At 34.4% G+C, this 15,600-nt stretch overlaps 1 protein-coding gene across 1 annotated transcript; it reads right to left on the bottom strand.

Annotated features, from left to right (window-relative positions):
* Positions 1–14,062, bottom strand: LOC113510095 (prostamide/prostaglandin F synthase-like). The gene is made up of 7 exons (XM_052891928.1): positions 13,885–14,062; positions 10,525–10,620; positions 9,773–9,881; positions 6,006–6,134; positions 4,149–4,282; positions 3,478–3,549; positions 1–3,380 (listed from the first exon to the last, which is right to left on the bottom strand). The coding sequence occupies exons 1-7, from the start codon at positions 13,942–13,944 to the stop codon at positions 3,366–3,368; spliced, it is 615 nt and encodes a 204-aa protein (XP_052747888.1). The 5' UTR covers positions 13,945–14,062; the 3' UTR covers positions 1–3,365.
* Between the last annotated feature and the right edge of the window lie 1,538 nt (positions 14,063–15,600).

Genomic DNA, 15,600 nt, shown 5'->3' with positions numbered 1-15,600 from the left:
AAGTCAATAAAATATTTAATTTTATAGAATATCGCAATAATAACAAGTAATAATATTTAAAACAATAAAGTCGTTGTGTGTTACAGTGTTCTTTTAAAGGACACATATCCAGAATACTACCAGAATAATAAGAGGCCCCCAGGACCTCCTGTCCTCATCCACATTCTATGTATGTTTATTAAAATTAAAATTTCACTTGTAAGATTTTAAATAAATAAACATGCATACTTATACATATAAATGGGAACTGAATAAAACTCTTGTAAAATGACATCAACTTAAACCGGGGGTTACATTTAGTTTTGACACCTCAAGGCTCTCATCTTGGTCTTAACGGGCTTAATTTGCCACTGATTCCACTATAAAACAACAGATTATACAAATTTTGAAAATATTTTTTATACTCTCCATAGAAATACTAACTTGAATGATTTTTATTTTTATAAAAATATACACATTGTCTATGGATCTTCCAGATTAATTAATACAGGCTCTGTGGCCACGTCATTTATTTAATCTCATTTACAGAAAGACTTGTTTTAATTTTCATATTTTTTTTCTATTTACGTTGTTCATTAATTTTATTTAGTATTCAGTCGTTTTATCGAATACTTTCCAGATTATAATTTGTTATATGTGTTCCATTTAAAGTTTTTTTTTTTTATTCTACTTAGTATGGCAAACAAGCTGACGGCCCACCTGATGGAAAGTGGTAACCGTCGCCTATAGACATGAGCGGTACCATGGACATAACAGAGTATACTGTTTCGCCCATGATACCCCCCATGCGTTGCCATTACTGAGGACTCAGGTGTTATTCCTCTAAAGTTATATAACTTTTATACTTTGTAATTTTTATAATTTATAAAAAATATATATTTATCTAATCCAGTGATTCTCAACCACTGTGCCGCGGCACTTTTGTGTGCCGCCAAATTTTGCAAATATTTAAAAAAAATTTCATAAACTATTTATGCAGTGTGTTGTAATAAGTAAATAATTTTTACCTTTTTCTTTGTGTGCCGCCAAATTTTGAAATCGTTAAATATGTGCAACAACAAAAAAAAGGGTTGAGAATCACTGATCTAATCTTTCCAATAATAAAACACTATAAAATATTATATGAAAACAAAAATATATTAATTCTAGTAAATCTATAAACATATCAATACAACATATTAACAAATTTAACAAATGATATAAATTTTATTTATTCAAACTTATGTTTATTTTTTATTCGATGTCCATATACATATATAACGGGAAATTAATAAACTCGCCGTGTTTTTGTCGTTTCCGACAATTGTTTCGACTTCATCCGGAAGTCTTGTTCAGCGATGTTCAGCGCTTTGCGTCACAGCGTCTCGCCTCGTACTGCGGGCCGCAGCTCGCTTAGCTCGTGTAATAGCAAAAGACGGTGAGTTCATTAATTTCCCATTACATATGTAGTATTGAGATCGGATATAAATTTTGTAACAAATCTTCTATACTTATAACAAATCTGTAGAGAGGTCAATTCTGTACATGAAATATATTTCCAAAATAACTATCAGCGGGTGATTAGTGATCGATACTGATGCCAAAAATGCAATCAGTAAAATTTTTGTCTGTCTGTCTGTATGTTCGTTATAGAAACAAAGACTACTCGACGGATTTTAACGAAACTTGGTACAATTATTCTTCATACTCCTGGGCAGGTTATAGTATACTTTTCATCACGCTACGATCATAAGGAGCAGAGCTGAGAAGGGAAATGTTGGGGAAACGGGAGAAGTTACTCCATTTTTAAGCTTCCGTCGCGTGTGCTGGCTTAATGGCCACATTTTAAAATGTAAAAATGTCCACCCGTGCGACGCCGGGACGGGCCGCTAGTAATTAATAAAATTAACAATTATCAATTTTAATATGATCATAGCCATAATATTTATTTATATTATTTATTACTGTATAACAATATTTTTACAATTTTTAAACCAGTAACAAATTTAACAAACGATATAAATATTTTAAAATAAAAATCTTATATTCAAGACTTCAATGCCTGATGGGGTAGTCAGAGGCATTTATCGACGATTATCGATGTAGTGGACATAATACTCAGCATGTCGACATTTCACCGAGCATATTATTGTAAATAAATAAATAAATATACATTTTATATCATATTATTACAGTACGTTATTCTGACGTCACTATGTTGTAAAAAATAGTTTGTTTACTTTAAAATATACCTGTATATGTAAACCTAAGAATGCCAATATATAATTCTGTGCACAATAATATTCTAAGTGCATTACTTTTGTAATATTCCATCCATTGATTTTATTTTCTTTCTTAAAACTGTAATTTTGAACAATTTATTTTCTATTCTTTCTTTTTTCAATTTAGAAAAAAAGTCATCTCTTTTTCCTAGGGCTTTATGTTGTCTAATTTGTTTATATATTAACTAAATTGTAAAAAGTTTTTTTTTAGGTCAGTCTTCGATTAAAAATCATTTTGAGAATTTTTAATTATGTTGATATAATCACTTAACGCGAAATGTTTTACATTTTAGTTATTTTTTTTTTTTAGATATTTAAATCAGTCGATTTTTTATTTATGCTGCTATTGGATATCAGCAATTTGCTTTTTAAATACAGTAGAATCTCGATTATCCGAAAATCTATTATCTGAATATTCGATTATCCGGACTTTTCTTCGCGACTACTTCTTTTTCTTTTTACCGATTTAGTAATGTTATTATGTATTAATTGGGAAATTATAATTATTATTATGCATAGCTCATAATTTTTTATATAGTATTGTCTGAATGACGTATGTAAAACCTTTGCATACCTCTGCGGGGTGCTGCATGTTATGTGCCTGTATATGTATGTAACGACTTATTGTACCATGTAGCAAGCGAATAAATATGATTTGATTTGATTTGATTTTACATAATAAAAAAAAACATTACAATTTAATTATTATTTGACTTTGAAATCGATTATCCGGATTTTCAACTATACGGAATAATCTTGGTTTTATTTGATTCGGATAATCAAGATTCTACTGTATTTGTTTATTTTTGTAAATTTTTTATTTGCACTACTATTGGAGAGCGTTTTAGACTCGTTTCTATTGTTAGTTTTTTTAGATTTCCATTAATTAAAACAGACGTTTTTCCGTCCTTTGTATCAAATATCACTGAGAATTTATCATCGCCGCCAATCCATCGACGGCTGCCTTCGGCCGAACGAATGACCGATAAATAAAACATTCAATGGATTGAATATTACACTTTAGTGTTACAGTTACACCGTCGCTCCGTCCATATTGCGTGTATGGGGGCGAGCGAGTGTCTCTCGAGCACTCCGAGCCAGCCTTTACGACGCCTCTGTCTGAAAATTGGAGAGTTATTGATGCATGTATTAATTGTAGCTAACTACATTAAAAAAAATAAAAGGTAGTTTGTAAAACAGTTGTATATATACGTACAGTACACTGCACGTCCTGGCGGCTTTGGTTCGCCATTGTCTCAGGTTTGTATTCATTCTCCAATCCGAAGTGCTGAAATAATAATATTAATATTATTAGTAAAAAAGAGAAAGAGAGGAAGATACAAAGAGAGTGTGCGAAAGGGAGAGAGAGAGAGAGAGAGAGAGAGAGTACTAGATATGTAATTAGTTAGAAAATAACAGTATCATATTGTTTATTTGGAAAACCAACAACGTTTATACTTCGCAGTTTACGCCCCAAACGATTACCACTAGGCTGAGAACAGCAATCTAATAATTTGTATGAAGATGCCTCGTTAAGAAATGAAACACGTGTCGTGAAAGGTGTATGAACAAAATGGCAGTCGAAGAATGGCTAATATGAAAGGTTGTGGAACTTCTGATAGTGGTCAATATTCGAGTATTGGCAGTCATACACATACTAATGGTAGCAGAATTAAATAATTCTATTTAAATGTGATATGATATGAATTTCCCTAAGATAATTTCAGTAAAATATCAAAAAATTTGTAAGTTTTAACTAACGATTTCGATCTCATCCTGTGAAGATATTCGTACTATAACCAAGTACAATAGTCACTACTTGTTTATGGCTTCTCTAATACATTCCACAAGGGAAACACGAATAAAAAGTAAATTCAAAAATCGAACCTTTAAAATTTCCAAATTAGGCAAATGGTCGCCGGGCCCATGCTGCACAAAATGGTGGAGCAAGTTCCCGCCCTTTCCAACTAACAATGCACCGCCGGTCTGCCCCCAATCGCCTTTCAGGTCCCCGCCGAGTCCTAATTATAGGAAATAAAAAAAAATAAACCTCAAGAATTTCCGTGTTTGAGAGGTGATCAGCAGGACCGCATTGCTTGAAGTGATATAACAATATCCCGCCATTTCGTACAAGTAACGCGCCGCCATTTTGTAATCCGTCACCAATTAAATCGCTTTGCAGACCTGCGATTATCTTACTATTATTATTGGTAAATCTAGAAATATGATGATCTCTAGAACTATTTTTTTTTAACTTGGTGTAAAAAACAAGCGAAGTTTACCTGATGAAAAATAATAATCGTATACGACATATAGACATCAATAGTGCCAAAGATATCACAGAGATACTGTGATCACCATAAGGGAAGTAGTAATATCTAACAGTCCCATTGCTAGGTTAACTACCGCGCTGTTCCCCTTGGAAACCATTCTGGTTAATTTTTGACGATTTCGTCACGATGGCCCAACTGATATACTTTCATCCTCACCTATCATTCATCACCAGTACATCATCTTCCTACCCTTATCCCAATCATTTGGGGTCGGCGTAATATGATTTTATCCATATTACAAAAAGATTTGGTTTTTTAGTTTTACGACCGGCCACCCGCCTGAAGTCAACCCTCTTTGGGTTCATTCATGGGTGGTACATTCATCACCAGTACCCCGCCAGCATATACTGATAACACAGGACAGGTTAGCATTCGTCAGTTTTAAAATTTTACTAATTCTTTTTTTTTATCTAAAAGGATATTGCTTACAGATTAGCCGCATAAATTTTATCAAAATCGGTTCAGTAATTTGATTTGTAGACTAAAATAACTGGTTTTGTCACAATTAAAGTCGATTAAAGATTTTTCTTTTGTGGGACACAATATTTAATTGTGTTATTATTCACTTATTGTTAATTTTCTTTTTTATAAAAAAAAAAACCATACTTATCAATTTCTATGAATGCTCATTTTGAACATGTAGCCTTTTGGTTTCATCATCAGCTTCTGACATCACACAATTTTAAAAGATTTTTAAGAGAAATCCAACAAACCCAAACACGACTGATTTATCGAAGAGAATTCACGAGTTCGTATGACAGCCGTCCATTTTCATCATCAGATCAGCTCTCGATGGTACCATAATATTGTATTGTGTATTTACGTAAGTAAGTATGTCAAATTTTAATATGATCATGCGCCGGCAAATTTTAAAATATTTATTGCAAATTTTAAACGGAAAGACATACCAAAATCATTTAACATTAAAATTGTAACTGGAGGGTATCTGTATTTTTTTTATACAACTTAGAATGGCAAACAAGCTGACTGGCCACCTGATGGAAAGTGGTAACCGTCGCCTATAGACATGAGCAGTACTATGGACATAACAGAGTATACTGTTTCGCCCATGATAATTATTATATTACATATATATTATATTTAAATATTAGGAAGATATTAAGGAAAAATTGCTATGAGAGGACTTAACAAGTGCAATAGAAGCCAAAACAATTTTTAAAAAATCTATCTATTTATTCGTTCCGGTATCAAACAAAAACTGTACCAAATGGGATGCGGTTTTCACAGGTCTGTTCCTGAAGGCCTTACGTAAAAACTGATATATTATATCTTACGTATCGTTATGTGTATGATACGCCATAATTTTGTTCATTAGTTTTTCTAACTACATACATACAAAGTAACGGACAAAAAACTAGTGTTAAATAAAGGCCTGTAACAAAACACTCACCCATGCCTTGGCCTTTGAATATGGCATCCCTGGACTGCTTCCAAAACAGCGACGATATGATGCTCACCACATTAAACTTTTTGAAGCCAAGCTTCTGATACGTTGATAAGTTCTCTACGTAGTACAGATCTGTAATAGATACATCGAACATTGTTAAAAAAAAATACAAAGAAAGGTTTTGTCCTGTAATCCGAACATAAAATTTGCCACCCCTTCCTTTCCCAATCATAAGAGACGATTAAAAGAACTAAATGATCGACAGATGGGTTTTTTTTTTGGTGGATGACAATGGAATGGTAACCCCGCCTGCGCTAACGGGATACGCTGGCAGAGCACCAGTGAAAGGTGATAGATGAGAATGAAAACAGGCCAGTTAGCCAATCATGATGAATTCATCAGGAATTAACCATGATAATTTCCAGGGGAAACTACGAGGAGGTCGACCTGGTTGGGTATATTGCTAGCAATGGGATTTTTAGTCTCCATTACTAACAAGTTCCCTGCTGTGTTTCAGTTTGAAGGGTGAGATATGGCGTGAATTTACTGGGTACGGTGGAATAAAACCTGAGTCCTCAGGAATGGTAACGCACGAAGAGTATCATGGACGAAACAGTATACTCTGTTATGTCCATGGTACTGCTCATGTCTATAGGCGACGGTTACCACTTTCCATCAGGTGGGCCGTCAGCTTGTTTGCCATTCTAAACTGTATAAAAAAAACCTAAATGTTCGGTATCGAATAATTGTTACTGAAAATTTTATCGAAAACACCACAGTACAAATTCAATGGGACAATTATTTTATCAAACAAATTTAAATTGTATGAAGAATTATTTAAAAATACCCACAATTTTGTTATAATTGACTCTATTACTACAAATTACAGGATCGATGCTGATTTATAAAACAATAGTGCAATTATTTACAATTCTGTGACTACAATTAGTAATATAATTGTGAACATATGATTGGTTCACAATAAAATATCGATTGGACCAAACCTTAACAGACATTTAACCTTGATCGTATACCTGGTAATGATTCTAGAACCAAATTTTTCACAATCAAAATTAAACCAACAATAATAATTCTGTCCAACAAGCTGGCCAACAGTAGTAATGGAACTCGCTACCATCCTCTTTTTTTTTATCGTGGGGAAATGCCTCATGCAGACCCATAAGCCCCGGGGGAGTACTGCCGGACTCCTACCGGCTAAAACCACCACGGCATCCCTCGCCACACGCGCGTGTTGGGGACCCGGGTTCCCTTTCGAAATCCACCGAGCCCCAACTTCGTTGGCCCGCACCGGCTTGCGGGCCCCGACTCAAATATGGAGCAGGCACCTGATGTTAAGCGCCCGCCTATTCTTCAATGGGAAGCGCGCGGGGATACGCGCGCGACTTCCCAGGGCCATGTTAATTGGGGTGGGACCGCCCCCGCGGTCGGGACCCCAGCCCTTTGGCAAACGGCGGCTAGCCGCCCTGATCGCTGGAGTGAGACGTTGGACCTTGGTCCGGGTCCATCTCCTCTCTCCCGCGGCCTGTAGAGGGGGCCTGAACGGCTCGCCGCATCGGCTGTTTCTTTTTGGATGGAGTGCAAGTCGCTACCATCCTCTATACCAAGGATGGCCAACTTGACTTGTATATTCCATTCAAGAGCTACAACTCTTGTCGGTGGAGCTCTTACTCCTCACTACGATTTTCATCGAGTCTCTTCAAATTCAAATCATCTTTATTCAAATAAACTTATTTACAATCACTTTTAAATGGTAATTTTTAATAAATGCAGGGTTCGGAAAGTTATCTGTTGAGAGGAGCCCGCAAGCTCTTTTAAATCTCTGTTAACATTATGTCTATTTATTTAAATGTACTATATCTAACTTCACCTCTCGATACGACACGATACCAACTTTTATCTTGATCTACCTAATCTAACCAAGCCTTGGTCTCCCCTTCCTCCTTTCTTCTATCTTGCCTTCTATTATAATGTTCATAAGTTCGTCGTGTCGTATCAAGTGTCCTAACATTTTTTCCCCTTGTAACCTCAAAAATACACCCGACTAAGCAATAATAATAATAAACTCTTTATTGCGCACAGTAGAGATGTATACAAGGAGTATATATACAGAATGTGCATATACAAAAGGCTGTCTTATCGCTAGAAGCAATCTCTTACAGACAATCTGGCGTAAATAGTAGATAAATACAGAGAGAAAGGTAGATGGCGCAAGTCAGATGTCATGTTTAAACGTTTAGAATTTAGTTAAAAACAATGTAAATAGGAAGTGTTTTATTATTATTATTATATGTGGCAACACTAAGAAAATTGATATAGAAATTTCTAGATATTCGCAAATTTCAGCGAAAACTAACGCGTAGTAAACAGCTACGAACTATATACGTGACTGAACTTTGCCCACTCGCTTTTTATCTAGTACGAGTAAGTACAAAATATATCTGTGAGTAATATTCTACTGCAAAAATAATTTATTACCTAACAGATACTTTATCAGAGCAAATAATCTCTTTATCATAATTATTATAATATAAATCTGAAAGAATAATTATCATTGATTTATTTTATCGACAGTTTAATATAACTATTTAAAGACAGACATACAACACTAGCTACTGGCGGGAAAGGAATTGTTAGCAATGGAGTTTGACAGCCCCATTGCTAGCAATATGCATTATTAGGTCGACCTCCACGTGGTTCCCCCTGGAAACCATCGTAAACAATTCTTGTTGAATTCGTCACAATAGGCTAACTGGGCCACTTCATCCTCACCTATCATCCTTCACTGGTGCCCCGCCGGTGTATACCGATAGCGCGAGTGGGGTTACCATTCCATTATCATCCATTAAAAAAAAAAACACTAGCTACTAGTTTTTGTCCGCGACTTCTTCCGTTGTATCCGTAATAATCTAAAATAATATTAGTAAGGGGTAAGGAATTGTTAGTAATGCGGACTACCAGTCCCATTGCTACCGATATATCCTATCAAGTCGACCTCCACGTGGTCCCCCCTGGAAACCATCACGCTGAATTTCAGGTGTATTCATCACGATGGGCTAACTGACCTGCCTTTTCATTCTCACCTATCATCCCTCACTGATGCCCCGCCAGTGTATACCGTTAGCGCAGACAGGGTGATCATTCCATTATCATCCATAAAAAAAGTAACGGTGGTTATCATCATCATATCTTTTTTTTTTCAACTTAAAATGGCAAACAAGCTGACGGCCCACCTGATGGAAAGTGGTAACCGTCGCCTATAGACATAAGCAGTACCGTGAACATAACAGAGTATACTGTTTCGCCCATGATACCACCCATGCGTTGCCATTCCTGAGGACTCAGGTGTTATTCCTCTGTACCCTGTAAATTCACGCCATATCCCACCCTTCAAACCGAAACACAGCTATGCAAACACAACTGCTTTACGGTTGAAACACGAATGGGACAGAGGTACCTAAGCAATCGACTTTTGTACAAAGTCTCCCTCTGGTAAGATATCAATCTTTAACCGTCCACTGCTAAACATAAGTCTACCCCTAGGGGTTCCGCCCGTAGTTGTCATGCTTGGTAAGCGGATTGACAACCGCAGTTAGGCTTTGGAGATGATTTAAGAGGGACGCTACTGCTTATCCCTCTCTCTCACTTAATCTTAATCTTACGACACCCACGGGAAAGGAAGGGATGGCCTATTCTATGCCGGGACCACACGGGGAGCATTTATAATAGTAGATAATAAAAAACTGTAATACCTCCATCAAAGAATTTCTTATCGACAAATTCCTTACTGCCAACTTCTTCGACGCCCACGCCTACCAACTTGATATTATTATTCTGCAGTACAGGAGCTATTTCAGCCAACTGAAAATTAAACATACACAATAAGAATTTTCGAGTGACGACCCCGTACAAGGTAGCACAGTGTAAGACGATACTGTATTACACGGAGCAAATGAGGGGGGAAGGATTGTTTGTAATGGGAATTAGCTGTCCCAATGGTAGCAATATTTTTACCAGTGGGATATTTTGTACAAAAGTCGATTGCTTGGGTACCTCTGTACCATTCGTGTTTCTATCGTGAAACAGTTGTGTTTGCATGGCTGTGTTTCGGTTTGAAGGGTGGGATATGGCGTGAATTTACAGGGTACAGAGGAATAACACCTGAGTCCTCAGGAATGGCAACGCATGCGGAGTATCATGGGCGAAACAGTATACTCTGTTATGTCCATGGTACTGCTCACGTCTATAAGCGCTTGTTACCACTTTCACGGTGGGCCTTTAGAAAAATCTTAGGATTCAAATGGATTAATCAATGTGTACCCATTCCAAGATATGTCTTTACGAACCTCTCCCCCCCCGAAAGGGGGTAAAAATTAGGCATATCAGATATGACACTGATTTCTATCAGTTATCTAGTATCCATAGTATAAACTCTGTTCAGTTTAGGGCTAGACGACACTATGCAATATTTCCGACAGTATTTGTGTATATAAAACTACTATACCTCTCTAGCCCACAGCCTGCAAAGCAAGCAGCCCCAACGACGGAAGAATATGATGACCACATTCTGATCTTGCCAGAAACTTCTCAGCTCTGTGGACTGAAAATATACACACCTATAAATTTTTACTAATTACACAGTGTAAGAAATAACTAGTCATTCAATAGATTCTGCATGTCCATAATTATAACAATTCAGTACAAATCGCTGTGCCTAAACATGTCTATTGAACTTAGAGGACTGATAGAAAGGAATTTTTACTAGGCAATCATATTATTAACTTCTTATCATAAGCTGATTATAAATATATAACATTAAGTAACTATTAATAATTCTGCATGGTAATGGTAATTTAATTATTTTTTTTATGAAGGATATTACTGATTTTTTTTTTATAATTTTTGTTTCTTTTAACGGAAATTATTATTGTAATAAAGGTTGTATTAAAGGTCGATGGACCTCTTTTAAGGTCAAAGGTCCGAATTTGTTGTCAAAATGTATTAAAAATTAAAAGGCAAATTTGTCATCAAAATTATGACTTTTCAGTCTTTTTTGTCCAAGTCCTTTTGTTTTGTCCCAAGCTGTCAGTTTTTAATTGTAGAATATCTTAGCAGCCAGCGAGAAAACCGGTCAAAGAGGTCGCAACAAGGGGGAACTGAGTAATATTAGATACTATATATAGTAAATAATAATATTTAAATAGCTGTACCCAATATACAAATATATAATATGATTAAATAATCAATAAAATATAATATGATTTTTATGTAATAAGCATATCCTTACCATAACAACTAACAAACTGTATATTGGCAAGCATTTATAACATTAACAACATGTAAGCATGTATTTTAATAATAAACACCTACTGTGGCTTATGCAGATGCATGGTAAAATTAAGCAATAGTAGTTTATATTGTATGTGTTATGTATAAGCACTATAGATGGGTACTATATAGTAATATATATATATATATTAGTTACATCATCTGAAAGGTTGAAAGTTGGAAGGTCGAGGGACAGAATTTAGTTGTCTAAAGTATTTAAAATATAAAAGCAAACTTGTCATATCAAAATTGTCTGTCTTTTTTTCGGAACCAGTCATTTGTTTTTTCAAAGGCCATCAGTTTTGTCTGTAGAATGTCTTAGCGGCCAGTGAGAAAACTGGTCAAAGCGGCTGCAACAATATCTATATATTGGCCAAATAATGGATATACTAAATATCAGTTATCCAATAGATAATGTTGAAATGAAAAACCCATTCAAAATTCATTTAGATACCTAATGGGAATAGACAAGCGAAATGGGTGACGGCCTTTTCTCCGCTATCAATGTCCAGAAGAATCCAATATATATATATGGGAGTTGTACTGATATTACCTATCCCTAATAAGCATGTTATACCTATCTATGTAATGAATGGATGGACAAATATAAAAACTGTACAGATTAAAATAAAGAATTTAAATTTAACTTTCCTTTTCCTATTACCATTGTAGTGTTTTCAATTCAATTTTACACTCAGCTATAATTTCATATTCATTTATTCAATAATGTAAAAAAAGTTCATCATACAATGGCCAGCCAATAATAATATTACCATTTTTTAATATCACAAAAATATATAATAGTAATAAACCTTTAAATGGAAGAGGTTTGTAAAAAAATATTAATATTTATTATCATAATATTTGCATGTCAATAATAAAAATTGCACATTATATACGCAAAACTATACAACATATATTAATTTTTTTTTTTTTTTTTTATTTTTTTTTTACATCAAAAAAATTGAATATGTAGATGATGAGTATGTATATTTGGGTCAAATAATTTCACCAACAGACTTAACTACAAAAGAGATTGAAAAACATATAGGAAATGCTTGGAAACGATTTTGGAGTCTAAAGGAAATACTTAAAAGCAAAATGACAAACACAGCCTTAAAAGGTAAACTATTTGAAACCTGTATTTTACCAGTTCTTACATATGGTTGCCAAACCTGGGCTCCTACCAAATCCCACTTTAAAAAACTACAAAATTGCCAGAATGCCATGGAAAGAAGTATGATGGGGATAAGATTATCAGACAGAATTAAAACTAGCACAATTAAAAAACACATAAAAACTAAAGATGTCACAGTCACAGTTAAAAAAACTTAAATGGAAATGGGCAGGGCATACAATTAGAGGGAGAGATAAATGGAGTAAAAAGATAATGTTTTGGTACACGAAAGACAAAAAAAGGAGAAGAAGAAGACCACATAGAAGATGGGTAGATGACATTAGGGCTGAAGCAGGGGGTATTTGGACAAGAATTGCTAGTAATAGAGACCATTGGAGACAGTTGGAGGAGGCCTTCGCTAATAAGCAAACAGACAACAGTAATTAAATAAATAATAAGTTGTTTTAAAAAAAAAATGTCTGAATAAAGGCTTATATTATTATTTTTAAATTTTACCAAAATTCTCATCTCCCCTCTTAAGGAGAGGAGATGGCAACTAACCCCCGGCAGAAGCACAGTCGGCCGGGGTTCAGGGCCCCAGGGAGAGAAACCGGCGTACAATGCGGGCAGAATCTAAGAGCACCGCTTTCTGCATCTTTCCCGGGAGTGAGCCGCCTCGGAATCCCAACCGTCTGAGATGTTGTTCCAGACTGGTTGGGATAAGACCGTTCACCGACATAACGATTGGGATGATTTCGGTAGATGTCACCCCCCACATTTCGGTCACCTCGTGAGCCAGGTCGAGATATTTTCTCTTCTTCTCGGTTTCGGCTTTCACGAGGTTATTATTATTATTATTATACAACATATGTGCGTAATTAGAAAAAATAATTGAAAAATATTAAATTTGTTTGAATATTACTCAATTACACCCATAATAGTGCCTTTTAATTATTAAAAAAAACTCGTAGATTTTAATGCAAATAATTAATGCAATTAAAAAATAATTATACTTTTCTATTTACAATCTCTTGTATGAAAAGTTTAAATTACTTTTCTCCGCCTACCTTTTTAAGTATTTAGGGATTTATTGTAATAATAATTCATCTATATATAAACGCAGTTTGTAAAACAAATCAGATTTACTCTATCGACATTTAAAAAGAGATACAAAAAATATTGTGCAATTGAAAATTCACACTCGAGTGACGATCATCGTTGCGTGCATGCATGTAATAAAAAAACCGGTTTTGATTTTTATATGCGCAGAAATAATTTTATTAAATTGCTATGATCAATGAATATACAAGAGACTTTTAAGACTTTAGAAACAAAATTACTATTTCCGCAAACTTATTTTGCAAAAGGCCTAATTTTTAAATTGTAAGAATAAGTATGTATCGAAAAATATTTACTTACCTCCCCTGTGATAACGCTTTTCACTTTTTGAGATCCGATTTCATTAATATCGGTAGACATTTTTACAAATTTTACGAAATGAATCAAACTTTTCTTTCCGACAGAGATACAAATAATTATACAAGCGAATGAAGTGATTCAAATTACAAAACTGAAACTGTCTGACTGTAGAATTAGAATTAGGATAGCCAGATGCGAATTTTAATTTTTACCCAAACGTCAAATATTTTTATTACATTTCTTTTAAAACTTTTACCCTGTTATAAAATTATAACTACTACGAAAAGAAACTAGCCAATCCTTTTATTTCTACTGCGACTTCATTCCTTTTCTTACCCCAATCTCTGTTTTGCTACCTTCATTCATATTTTACTCTATTTATATACCTCTATACACTTAACAAACCTCAAAAAAATTATCAGAATTTTACAAACCCATTTCACTTTTCTTTAAAAATTTCTCGATAAATTTCATTTCCCTAAATTTTAGGGAATTGAAATATTTTACCTAAAATTAGGTAAAACTATACAATCTGGCAATAAAGATTCAAATCCAACAAAATTGAAGTTTGTTCTTAATCTAAGGGACTACCATGAAATATTTTCCGAAATTTCACTCCGAAAAACACAATTAAAATTACATAATACACACCGTTTAAAAATATAAATAAAATATTGTTCCTTTGAACTTTTATGACAGGATTTATAACGAACGAAATGTTAAGTTCCATTTACTAGATCTATTACGGTATGAACAAAAACTCGAAATTGACTCCGAAAATTAGGAATTTCATTTCTTGGTAGACTCCCTGAAATGAATGAACGAACCTTAGGACCAAACTTTAATTTCAAATGAAGCTGATTGAAAAATGAAACTGAATGTAACGAACTTAAACAAAAATCGAATCAAAGATATAGAAATAGAATAGATGGACTATTAAAATCTATACATGTTGTGTTGCTTGTTGTGTATGTACCAATAATAACCAATGTAAGAAAGAGATAGATATATAAAAACGCTTAGTATATAGAAAATGTGTATGAAAAATTTTTGTTCATTTCTATTACTAGATTATATATTCGACACAGTTTATTTAGAAAGTACGCAAGCAGGCTGTATCTGAATTTGGTAGGGTTATACGGCCGTATAACATTTTCTATACATGCCTGCTATGAATTGACATAAATAGCAACTGATGATGTATCTTTCGTCCTCTTTTTACTAATTATATTTGTATAAGAAGGAAGGAGGCAACCATATGATTTCCAATTTTTATTTTATCATTCCTTCTATGTAATGCCTTGTTTCTGGGGGAAAAGGGATTTTTAGCAAAAGGGGTTTGACAGCCCCATTGTTAGCAATGAACCCCAATTAGTTCGACCTCCACGTGGTTTCTCTTGAAAACCATCGAAATAATTTTTGTTAAATTCGTCACGATGGGCTATCTGATCTGCTCCATCCTCACCAATCATCTCTCACTGGTGCCCCGCCAGTGTATACGATACCACGGGTGGGGTTACCATTCCCTTATCACCCATCCAAAAAGCCTTGTTCTTAGAATGTCAGTTATCTAAAATGGGATCTAATTAGAGCGATTAAATAGCTTCGTACATAATCAATCACGACTGTTTTAAATTTACACAATAAAGAAGGTGAATATTTTCATCTCTATCCTATATGCACCAAAATTCAAATTATATATTTTGAGGCTATATT

This window comes from Galleria mellonella, unplaced genomic scaffold (assembly GCF_026898425.1).
Source record: "Galleria mellonella isolate WM207_F2 unplaced genomic scaffold, CSIRO_AGI_GalMel_v1 utg146, whole genome shotgun sequence".
Classification (NCBI taxonomy): Eukaryota; Metazoa; Arthropoda; class Insecta; order Lepidoptera; family Pyralidae; genus Galleria; species Galleria mellonella.
The sequence above is the reverse complement of the archived record's forward strand: the minus strand, read 5'-3'. Positions and strand labels throughout refer to the sequence as shown.

Excerpts from the sequence above, each read along its gene's own strand:
- LOC113510095 (XM_052891928.1), bottom strand. The coding sequence starts at position 13,944 with ATGTCTACCGATATTAATGAAATCGGATCTCAAAAAGTGAAAAGCGTT. Across the intron at positions 6,135-9,772 it reads TAAGAAATTCTTTGATGGAG|ATCTGTACTACGTAGAGAAC; the intron begins GTATTACAGTTT and ends TATCTATTACAG. Across the intron at positions 4,283-6,005 it reads ATTCAAAGGCCAAGGCATGG|GACTCGGCGGGGACCTGAAA; the intron begins GTGAGTGTTTTG and ends TCCTATAATTAG.